The sequence below is a fragment of the Chelmon rostratus genome, chromosome 7 (genome assembly GCF_017976325.1).
Source record: "Chelmon rostratus isolate fCheRos1 chromosome 7, fCheRos1.pri, whole genome shotgun sequence".
NCBI lineage: Eukaryota > Metazoa > Chordata > Actinopteri > Chaetodontiformes > Chaetodontidae > Chelmon > Chelmon rostratus.
The window spans coordinates 3,207,132-3,219,372 of record NC_055664.1 but is presented as its reverse complement, the minus strand read 5'-3'; the positions used below and the strand labels follow the sequence as shown (position 1 = coordinate 3,219,372).

At 41.6% G+C, this 12,241-nt stretch overlaps 2 protein-coding genes across 2 annotated transcripts in view; both read right to left on the bottom strand.

Annotated features, from left to right (window-relative positions):
• ulk2 (unc-51 like autophagy activating kinase 2) overlaps positions 1–6,970 on the bottom strand; it is a 35,150-nt gene extending 28,180 nt beyond the window's left edge. The window contains exons 1-3 of the mRNA XM_041940233.1: positions 5,821–6,970; positions 1,669–1,761; positions 1,414–1,455 (exon numbers count right to left, since the gene is read on the bottom strand). Coding sequence (XP_041796167.1) covers positions 1,414–1,455; positions 1,669–1,761; positions 5,821–5,910 — 225 coding nt within the window. The 5' untranslated portion in view covers positions 5,911–6,970. The remainder of the gene's footprint in view (positions 1–1,413; positions 1,456–1,668; positions 1,762–5,820) is intronic.
• A 3,281-nt stretch (positions 6,971–10,251) lies between these two features.
• Positions 10,252–12,129, bottom strand: tmem97 (transmembrane protein 97). Its single transcript, XM_041941348.1, has 3 exons — positions 11,778–12,129; positions 11,500–11,644; positions 10,252–10,698 (listed from the first exon to the last, which is right to left on the bottom strand). The coding sequence occupies exons 1-3, from the start codon at positions 11,889–11,891 to the stop codon at positions 10,421–10,423; spliced, it is 537 nt and encodes a 178-aa protein (XP_041797282.1). The 5' UTR covers positions 11,892–12,129; the 3' UTR covers positions 10,252–10,420.
• Between the last annotated feature and the right edge of the window lie 112 nt (positions 12,130–12,241).

Here is a 12,241-nt window from a genome sequence, read left to right as displayed (position 1 = left end):
GTAAGTCACGTCAGTTAAACATGTGAAGCAGAAGATATCAGATATAATCTCTATTGATCCTGATGATGGCTCACAGCCTCCTCTTCACTGGGATAACATTACACTAGCTAATGTTATAGCTTTACAGACCGAGAGGACAAGCTACTGCTCAGCCCTGAATGTCCAGAGATCCTGTACAAAGTGAGTAAAGGGTAAATCCAGTATTTTTAACCATAACCCTTTTTTTTTTTTTGTACTTTTTTCGGTGTCTAAATTACTAATAGGTACAAAACCTCAGACACAAAACAGGCTGCAACAGCTGCAACAAAATCCTCCGTCAAAACAAGTCACAAAAAGGTCTATTTCTGTAAAGATCTTTTCCATAATGTTTCAGGCACTTTCAGGCAGTGGCAAGAACAAGCACGTTTGACGAGCATACTTCGACGGGTGCAAGAACTACATTGCAGCCATTGCAGCCCCTTTCATGTCCGGCAGCTGAGGCAAACTACTGGACCAATCCCAAAACTATTAGTCCTTTATACCCAAAAATATGTAAAACTAGGACCCATGTTTAAAAACACCTAAAATACCCTTTTAAGACACTGATATAATGATATGCTAGCGTTAGCTGGGCAGTACTCAGGCGTTGTTTAACTATAATATACTGAGCTGGAAAGCAGTCAGCTATGGGTGACTGCTTATTGACCTTCAGACTCAACAATGCGTTGCTGTTTTTGAACAGTAAAAAGACTTAATCTTGTATGAAAACAGTACAGAGTGGTATTTATACATCTTTTACTGCCTGTATAAACACCAGTTGTAATGTATGTTTACTAGATAAAAGCCAATAGTTACATTTTGTGCTTTGTCTAATTCAGGAAATAGGTTCAGGAATCTTAAAATATCTGAGAATGCCTGCTAATATCACTGATTCTTCACTTTATGGGGTGCAAGTGGTTGCAGGGAGGTTGTATTGATGAGACATTTTAGGTTTTAACAGGGTCAGCTGTCATTATGCTGCATTGTCAGGTTTACAGAAGAAGCTGTGCTCAGACACAGCAGTACCCTGACAACCAGACTGATGGGACTGAAGCACTACAACAGTATGACCCTGAATCAGGCATCTGTGTCGACAGAGAGACGGGGGGGTTGTCTTACTCAGCAGTAAATTGAAGGACCAGCCAATAGCAACATTGATCCTCTTGGATGTAGATTTGTTTGACTAGATTCAAGTTTTTCATCACTTGCTCCATAGATACTGGATCAGACAAGGTGTCAGACACACCTGCCTGTCTGCTACTGAAAGACCCACAGTGCAAACAACACTCAATAGAGCCAAGCATAGAAACAGCATCGAATACAAAAACTGGTTACTTTATTTTCTGTTAAGCTTGAATCAATTTGATGTAGAAAAGATAAAAAAAAAAAACCTACCTGAACATCGTAAAGCGCCACAATGTTTTCATGCTGCAGCTCCTGAACAAAAACAGAAAAGAAAAAACAGATGCTTTAGAAAGAAGACTAACTAGGCCACAGCACAGCAGCTAATGGAATCACTTTCACTGATATTTCCATCAGGGAAGTCAAGGCTCCTTCTGTCAAAGGTGCAGACTCACAAGAGGTCAATATCAGATCACTCTTTAAGTACACTGAAGAGATAAGAGAGAGGCAATTAAGTGTCATGCTCACCTTCAGGATTTTGATTTCTTTGCCAAGAAGGATCTGGGACTTGGACAGGTTCTTCTTATTAATGCTCTTGATAGCCACCTCCCAATCTGTCTTCTACGGAACACAGAGAGCAGAGGGGAGGAAAGAAAGATTTAGAACAACGTAAAGAACAACATAGTCCCAATGGTCCTGTAAAATTTTCCCCAAACTAGTATCAAAGACAAGTGTTTGTCACGTTATTTGATAATGTGACACATGTTCACTTTGTAAATGTGCTCCTCCTAAACCGCTCTTTCTTAAGACATTCAGTCTGACAGGCAACTCGCTGATTCCTTCTTAAGCTGACACTGAAATTCAGCAAACACAGGAGGAAGTGCGTGAACTTGTTGCTGTCAATTAGAGGAGAGCACACAGGTTTGTAAATACAGCTCGGTCATGCTTTCTCCCCAGGATGCTGTTTAGTGGAGATGATAAGCCCTGAGGATCCAGGCTGTGTCAGTTCCTGAGATGTACTTAGGAGACAGCCCATAGTTACACTCTTTAAATAGTTACTGTGTGAAATAACACATTGGCTTGTTTTCCCTCCAGTTAATGTTTAATTTAATAATTGTGCAATATCTTTTTTACAACGTTAGCAGAGGTGGTATTTGTGTCAGAGAAGGCGGCCCACCCCGACTATCCAACACTGCAGAAAATAGGGTTGAAATGAACTACTATTAATGTAGATTTTTTCCATAAATGTGCAATACTAGTGAAAACAGCCTAGCACAGTTTCACAGAGCCCAAGGTGACATGTTCACAGCTCTTGTTTTGTCCGACCAACAGACCAAAACCCAAAGGTTTACTACCATGCACGAGAAACTAAAGCTGAAACCAAAGAAAGTTTGGCATTTCTGTGTGTGAAAAATAACTCCAACAAAGGATTACAGAGATAACTGCTAATAAATGTTCTTTCAACCACCCTATCAATCAACTGGCTTATTGTTTGAGCTCTCGTTGGATACCCTGTTGTTAGCCAACCACTGTAGTTGGTAAACACTAAAATCATACCCTGATTATAGTCTGTCCCCTCAGTCATTTCATTTCTAGTGGTTGTGTTGCTGTCCCTGCCACTGACACTAAGAATTGTTAAAACAAGGAGTGAGGCATTAGAAATGGCCAGCAGAATATAAATAAATGCTGTCTGCACTTGCACTTGAAATGCTTTCTATGACATGTAAATACACAATATATGTAAGTGTGTGTGAGTGTGTGTGTGTGTGTGTGTGTGTGTGTGTGTGTGTGTATGTGTGTGCTAAAAGTCAAGCCTGCTGGCCTAAATTACATTGTCAGTATCACTGTGTAAGAGCTGGCTCGAATGACGGAGGAAATTTCATCCGTTCCAATAACACTGGGTCACTTAGGTTTCTGACAGTTAGGCCAGCCTATCGCGCTGAATGACAAGGCGCTCAGATGACAGCGAGAACGGCAGCCAGCCTACTTACACTAAAAGCTAAGTGAGAGGAGAGGGGACTATTTTTTCCCTGGGCTGAGATAATGTTTCCAGATGAGCTCCTGGAGCAGGTATAAAAAGACTTTGGGAGATCACGTGAGCTCAAAGGCTTTCAGGACATGTGCTGCACACGCAAACACCCTACTGAAGACACAGAAATAAACCCAGGAGAGAGCCTCTGCATTTATATCCATGATAGGCACACACAAACAGTATGGACAAACAGGATGCTAAGGAAGGAATTCTATTACTAAATAGACATGCTTTCCAAATGAATCTAGGCTAAAAGGAGATGTTCCTGTTCTGCCACTGCACTCTTGAGCCTACAGCCTGGCATGGAATCCAACACACGAGTGAGACTGCATGTGAGTGACACGAGGCTGTGTGTGTGTGTGTGTGTGTGTGTGTGTGTGTGTGTTTGCGCAACACACTGTCAACTGAGCTGCATCCATCCCCAGCTCACTGACAGCCTGCCCAGCCAAGTGTGACTGAGCTGCTGCCACTACACCCATAGAAAAAAAAAGTGACCCCACTGGCCCATCATGTAATGCTGGAGGGTGAGGAGGTGTGGGCACGGGGGAGAGACAAACTAAACTGATGGCTTGGTAGTGCACCACATAATGGACAGTTAAGGAGTGCAGAGTAAGCAATGTCATGCTGCAAAGACAGAAGCATGCTTTAATTTTCCAAAATAATGCATGATCTCATTTATGAATCACAGCCGATTATAGAGGTGTGAGCAACAAAGAGATTAGCGTCAGCAGCACTGCAACCAGACGTTGGCCGAGGTGTTATGATAGACCGTGGACTGACAGCAGAAGACTGATGTCAACATTATCTTATTTTGGTAATTAAAGAAATAGAATTTCTTAGCTGATAACACCATTAAAAATGTAAAAAAAAAAAAAAAAATGCTTGTCCAGAAACTCCACAGTTTGGGGCAGAGTGCATATGAGTGGGTGGCCTCAGCTGACCGGCATTTAACACACAGTACACATCTGAAAAAAGCCTGACGAGCTGAACTTTTGGGTAGTGTAACAATCTGTGTGGCATTAACAGAGTAGAATCCCAAGATCGTCTTGCAAACATAGGTTGATATATCTCCATCTGATTCCTGTTTCAACACAGTCATTATAGCCTTTAAGGCTGCTGAGATACTGTGATGGGAATATTGTCACTATTTTTGACAATCAATCAATTGATTAATCAAGAATGTAATCAGGAAATTAATTGACAATGAACATAATCCTCAGTTGCAGCCCTATTGTACACCATGCTGCTCTTATTCCCACTGAATAGATTTGAGCCACATGTACAGTTATCAGAATTAGATATATCATGTTAACTGGCTGCTGTGGCACGTTGTAACTTGTCTGAGTTGTAAAGTTTTATATGTTTTGCAAAGTTGAGGGGTTCCAGATGTTGCAATAATGTGTGAAAGCACAGATTTTCAGGATGTAAATGTAATTTGATTTAGCCATAAAGTTACATCTTAAGGGGTTTTGGGTTTGTTTCCTGCCATTTGTTGTTAAATATCTATACAGGGGAATTTCTAGCAAAGTCAAAAACACAATTGTTAATGCAATTAGTTGATCATGTGGCTTTATCTCTGATGAGCCTTTGTGCAACTTCTTAATATTACAGTGTAACAGGAGCCCATATGTAACGTCCAACACTGCCTAAGCAATGAAGCAATCCATCACGTCTGTTGCATGCAGGTGGCTCTAACCTTCCTGTTCCTCTGAGATGGAAATAATCCTATAAATAGGCTAAATGGCATGGAGATGATAGGACTTAAATAGTAAATACACTGATCACATGCCAGGGCCGTTTTATCACGACAGGGAGGCATGTGAGCAGTGGACGGATGTGCTCACACATGCACAGCTTCCAGTGATGACCGTGTGATTGTTTGCAGGCCTGCATTCAGCTCAGTTTCCAGGCTGTGAGATAGTTATCAGTTCAAAATTAGGAGAAAGAAGCTGCTCTGCCCAGACTACAGCAGGGAGTGTGGGGATGCTCTAATGTGGCTTTCACTGAGGAATTCAGGACCATCTGTTTCGAACCAGTAGCAATGGGGGCAACATGATGTCATCTCCTGCATCTCCGTTACACATACAAAAACAAACCCATCGCCTCCTGTGTCCTTCTGTGACAGAAAACCACACCCCAGTCAAATCTAAAGCATGAACTCAATTTCTGAGCATCTTGTCAATAATGTAATAGGCTACAGTGCTTCAGTGTGAATGAACCTTGTGCAGTTCTTACATAAGGGAGGCTTGTATCCTTAAACAGGCAAAGGAAAATCACTGCACCCCATCCTCCCTCAGTACGTCAGCAAGTCATTCACTGCTGCCTGACTCATCCATTTCATGAATGAACCAAACGACATAAATACACTTATCCAACTGTGTGGCTGAAGAAATAACACTGAAATCACCTGTCACGGCATGAATGTACAGCACATCAGACTAGATCTACATGTTTAGTCACAAAAGCATTGCATATATTACCACCTCTAAAAAAAAGGTGACAGCCCACATATGCTGCTGCACAACTGCATTCAGCAATGCCACGGACTGACCCAGATTTTCAAATGAAGCTGCCCGCTTGCCCCCTTTTCCTAAACAAGAAAGGGGAGAAGAGGGGAAGAAAACATTGCAGGCAAGTTATTTATTTACCTTCCTGTGCCTTCCTTTGAACACCACAGCAAAGGCTCCATGTCCAACCAGGTCTTTTCTGCTGTACTCAAAATCTCCCACAGTCTCCATTACGATGGGCTGACGGTCCAGCTGATGCTGGGCAGTGATGGGCAGCCTTGAATGTTGCTCTCCTATTCAGAAAATAATCCTGGAGCAGACGATCCACTCAGTCCTGGTGATGCTGCTTCTTGCACTGCGGATTTATTGCATGACAGACTGCTCTGACTTGCCTTATTGCATAAATAAGAGATGCAGTCAGGACATCATGCCCTTTAAGTAGGTTGAGATGTTTGTAATATCACACAGAACAGGCGGCTTTGAGCATGGCTAGCAACAATCCTGAGCTACACTGTATCAGTGCCAGCTGTCAGTCTTTGACCCAGTTGGATAGTTGCAATCCAGCTTTGCATTACTCTCCAAGGAGGCTCACTAGCACACTGTGTGTCCCCGGTCACCTAACCTGTTCAGAGGGGAGTCTACATGATGCCAACCCTGCTGGACATGACCATGCAAAGACTGAAAGCAGCTGCAGACACCGAGCTATCTGCTAGCCTGACAGTGACATAACCCTGTGGCTACACCTAGCGTCATAGCTGCTGCCCATAGTAGGTCACTGCAAACATGCTAACGATAATATGGAAATAACGTTACCTTGTTTGGTGATACTGAACAATTTTACCTGCTTCTACCTAAGATATACACGTTCTAGCAACCTATCAAACTAGCTAACATCAGCGAGCTAGTCCATGTTAGCATACAAATTCTTCGGATGCAACACAAATGTCAACACAGAACTGTTGTTGATCTGAAAAAAGGCGTTGGTCCTTTTTATGTGTCTTCTTCCACAAGTCCAAGTCCAAAAGACACGTTTGTCTCCTGCTGAAAAACACTGACGTTTCCCCAGTGGACATCAATTTCATCCGTGTGACAGAAAAGAACACTTGGTTGTTTCCTTCGCCGTCAAGTCTGACGGGACAGCTAACGTTAGCACTGGGCGCAATAATCTCCTTCGATTTAATTTAGTCCCACGTTAAGATACTGTACGTTAACTAGCTAATATAGACCGTAAAGATTTAATCACTGTGCAGGTCTGTCACATTATAACAGACGACAGGTCCCTCTGCTCCGCCGTCTACTGAAACAATACTGAAAGCTAGAGCCATGTTCCCACTTTATAAGCGATCCTTCCGCGGAGGACATCTTCACACGTTTCCATCCGCTGCGAGAGTTAGTCCGTCTACTGAGGCACTCAGGACTCCGTGAAAAAAGTTTTTTTGGGGGGCAAATTAACTAATCTGATGATCTATATTGCATTAATACCATTGTTTCTGTGAATATGTGTTTTTGGGCGGTAAAAAGAATCAGAAGGATGTGTACTTAGCGTCTTCTTGGAATCGCCAGGAGATGCTGAGAGGTGCAAGGTTATAGTTCAAAACATGAGATATTATTAAAATTGAGTTTAGTGACTTTGGCAACATACTACATTAATAATCTAGAAATATTTGAGTTTTATAGTGTATTTCAGATAATCACGTCTGCATTACGACATTGTTTTTCTATTGCAACAAATGGGTGTATATTATCTGATATCACTGCCAGCATGCCCAGGTAATATCTTCCATCAGTATTCTTGAAGATGTTACATGACTAAGTGGTAAATGAAACACTGATATTTATGTAAAAGTAGCCTGACAAAGCTTGACACAGCTATCACACTCAGGCTGTGGCTCAATCATGACACCCTAGCACATTTTGTCAAGCAGGGAAAATTCAATTTTCTAAACAAATTAGACAAATGTTATAAAAAAGAGACATGTTGTATAATGGAGGAGACATGGAAATATTGAATAAGTCTATTGCTTACCATTGGCTACAGTTTCAGCCCTTTGTTTAGATTTTACACCCTCTGGTGGCTGAAAACATAGTGACTAGTAACCTTATGTCTTCAAGCCACCTGGCACATGTAACACAACCTGAACTGTGAGGCACATAAGAGGCATCATAAATCTCCGTGCCTGGGGACACTGACACTGACGTTATAATTTTTTTTATGATCGATGAGATTTAGGAATCTGGGCAAGTTCCATTCTTCAATTAAAACATAGTATAGTGGGTATGTTACAGGCTGATTATAGTATGTTCAGATACATACTTACATATTTGATTACCTTAAAGCCAACAAATAAACTTTATACCTTTGTAAAAAAAAAATGTTGCTCAGCTCTTACTAATCAAAACTGTACGTCTGTAAGGTTTTATTTGTGTACATTTTCTTCACCAGGAGAACAATTTGCCTGCAGTCCGAGGTCTTCCATGACAGGAAAGGTAGCAATTTTTAATCTTTGGGTGATGAAAGACTTAAGCACAGTTTGACCAGTTACCAATCAGTTGTTTCAGCTGTTTAAAAAGAGCTTGAGGCAGCACCACATCATCCACAGATGCACCAGAATCTTCCCCTCTGATAGGGCTTGAAATAGTGTGTGCTGCTTGTCTGAGCTACAGAGAAGGTTAAATGGGCAGCCACCAAACACTAATTTTGTTGAGCGGTCCATCACTCTAGCTTTCCTCTCTGTATGGCCCTCCAGTGGAGACCCAATAAAGGCAAAAAATAAATAATAAAACAATATAAAATAAAAAAGAGTAGACATTGGAGTTTTATTATTTTGTGAGGCCATGTGGAGACATTAGTCTACAGAAAAGAATGAGAGCATATGATGAACTTGCTAAGATGGAGCACATGCTAGTCAGGCGGTACTCCAGTAAAATCATGTGCAAAGTACATCTGGATGTATTGCACTTTGACACTTTCTTAAAGATAGCTGAAGGCTATTTAATCTTCTAATTGCCTTGCTCTGAAAGGTATTTTTGTTTCAACATCAGCTTCACAAAGGTAGGATATTTTACAGAATTGTTCTATTGACTTGTATTCGATTGTAGAGGAGTACCAATAACTGGTGCCTCAGTGTATTGTACTGCATATAGAAGAGAAAAAACAGTGTAAGACACAATAATAATGTGCAAATAACAAAGGCAAATTAGATGTGTGAAAGCATTTCATAATCCCAAAGGTTGATGAAAAAAAGCTGTTGGTGACCCTGATGCGGTGGTGTGTGTAAGTCTTTTATCACACTGCTTGCCCTTATTGCAAATATGGTGAGAGATATCTAAGATTGGTAGAAGTGTTGTAAACCAGCATTGTGCTGGGTTTACAAAAAGTGCTCCTCCACCAATTTAAGTCCGAGAAAATAACCCTGATGACGTCACTGGGGATCCTTATCTGGGCTTGAACTTTCTGAAGAGACTGCTTCAGGCTGTGTTCTGAAGTGAACAGTCCGTTCTTCTGTTTTGTGGATATTCAGGAACAGCTTGCTGTCAGAACATCAAGCCACAAGTTGTTTCCCCTCCTGTCTATGACATGACTCACATCTGTCAAAGATCAGTCACACTACTACCATCAGAAGACTTGCAAAATGTGTTGATGCTGTGCTTAGCTATACAGTCACGGACGAACAGACAGCACAGAAGAGGGCTGAGTCCCATGCTGGTGCTGGTGGACAGTGAAGTAAGCTCCGTGACCTCCTGAGTGTAGGGAGAGTACAGGGTCCTTTTGCAATATGTTACCCAGGAATCAACATTGACTCATTAGTAAAGGCAGTCTAAACTATTAGCACTCCTAATATGTTGCCCATTACTTCATTGCTCTTATTATGTATGCTCTATCATTAGGATTGTGTCTATTCCCAGGTTTGTACTTGTTGTTTATTTGTTGGTCTTTCTTTGCTTGTTGTGTGGATTGTCTACATACATGCATACATATACATTTTTTTCTGTATTTCATGCACTATTTAGAAAATGTAAACCATTCTAACCCAATTCATAAATCAATAGATCATATGCTATACTGGGCTCTTTTAATTTGAGGAAATAATGATCTGATGATCTTTCTCAAGCTTTTATAAATAAAAGGTTGAAAATACCCTGTGCTTTGCAAATCTATGCATTTAATTTATGCTAAATAAATGTTTATTCCATTAACACTGATGAGGTCTACAATTGGAGTAAACGTGCCAGTAAGCCTTGTCCTTGATACACCAGTATAGCAGCAAGGTCCTGTCTGGCATCACCTAAAAGGAATGCAGCCATTATCAATGTTATTGGCTAAAACTGTATTTTAAAATCAAAATAATTACAAATGGGGCATCGTGGTGGCCTAGAGGTTCAAAATGCTCAATACTGCATTAACTGCAATGTCCCTGGTTCAGCTAGGGATGCATGTAATTTCCCCTCTCTCTCTCTGCATTTCCTGCCCCCTCCTTATTCTATCAAATAAAGTAAAAAGACCCACAAAGTCACATTGGCAGTGATAAAAATACAAAACATGTTCCCCAAACAAGCATTTAATTTTAGAGAGTGACATTATGTTCATTCTGGCTGGTTTAATAATGACAATTTCCTTCAAATGACATTGTTTGAAGTGAGTCTGACTGTGTGAGTCAGCCTCACACAGTCTCTCAGATATACTGTACGCATATCAGGTACAAAGGTGCATTCAGAGAGATAGCTGTGGTCTGGTTATGAGTCAGTTCTTCTTCTTGGTGTTGACTGATGTGCCTCCACACTTGGTGGAGGCAGAGTTGTATGTGGAAGAGAACAGCATGGTGAAGAGAAGCAGCAAAGGCACCAGCAGGTATGGAGCATATATGGAGACCAGCAGCCAGCGCTCCTGCAGGGTCTTAGGACCAGGGTGGGGTTCCACAGGAAACTGGTAGAACAGGATGTGACCTAGGATGGGGAGCAGAGTGGTGGCCACATGTGCAGAATACAGGATGGCAGGAGTCCTGATCCACTTACAGCCACCTGAAAGACCAGAAACACAGTGATTGATCAAAAGATGCTCCAGGCTGCAGGCTGTTGTTTCTTTTAAAGTAGAAAATCCATTTACCTTCGTTGATTCGGGGTGGCGACAAAAACTTAAAGACAGTCACCTCCCACCCATAACCAACAAAACTAAAGCTGCATTTAAAAAGTAGGCCTAAGTGAGAAAATCCTGGTCAAATTATAATGTTAATCATACATATCCACACGGAACTGTCCTTTTGTTGATCTCCCCTGTACATCTCACCTGCTGTTCTGTAGTGTTACGACAGAAAAAATCCAAGAGAGGTCAGGTTTGAGCTAACTTTCGTCCTGGCCGATTAAGAGCCGTCCCGCCTCCAGTGCATACAAGCGACACGCCGAACTCCATTAGAAAAACTCTCAATTTAATTCGGGCTCGTTCAACGGTGAAATAGGCTACGACATAAACATGACATATAATTACCTCTTCTAAAGAGCAAATCACTTTCAGCCCCACAAGTCGAACTGTGTTTGCCAAGATGTCTCAGAATAAAATAAGAATTTGTTCACAGTCGACTTGCTCAGAACTTCGAGTAGACGCCGTGCACGAAGGTAACTGTGAACCATAGGCTATTAATGTGGACAAGTAATTTAATATGATTGAGAAAATGAATTGAATACAATTATAGCTCGTAACAAAACCAAAACCGCAGCTATTCGTATTAATGTGAGTGTTTCTCAATGAGCAGTGCAGCATCAGACAGACAGAGAGACTACCTTCATACTCAACAGATTTTACACAAGGACGTTGTGTTCACTGACCTTTCAGGAAAGCATAGGCTGCAATGGGAAAGAAAGGCATCTGAAACAAGGCCTCGCAGCAAACGAAAGCCTTGAACCACTCCGGAGGGTCCATCACCATAGGATCTTTGAACTCCCGTGCATACCACCTCAGAAGATCTCTCAGCTGGTGGAGACAAACGTTCAATGAGTGAATGGTTTTGTAGCCACAGAGCAGGTGCTTCTAACTTTGTAACTTGTAGCTTTGCAGTTACAGTCTCTGTAGTATGCCTATCGTGCGTTGTAACTTTGACACTTACCGGCTGAGGAAACACATATCCAGGTAGCAGGGCCTGTAAGTCAATAAATAATGTGATTGGAATGTGAGAAGCAAAGTAGAAGAAAAAAATCAGCTCTAACACACGGATGGCCATGATTTCCTTCCCAGCATTACCGACACAGATGTGACAGCAGGAAGGACGGACACTGAGTAGCGTGGAGAAACGCGTGTTCCCAGGATGAATCCCATTGGCTCGCAGAGGGAGATGGGGGCGTTCCCGGTGGCATCGTTCAACACCGCAGGGGCGGTATTGGACATGCTGCTTTAGGTGCTCCTCGAAAATGTCGGTATCGTTCAAAGATACAGTTCGTGCAGATGAGATGGAAACTCCGGTGTGATAGTATTTTTTTTTTATTCTTGTTTTGGTGATATTTTTTCAGTTTTTCTTTTTTCTCCTCAGTTTAAAGTTTAAGTGCTTGCTGGTATGCATGTTTTTTTAGATAA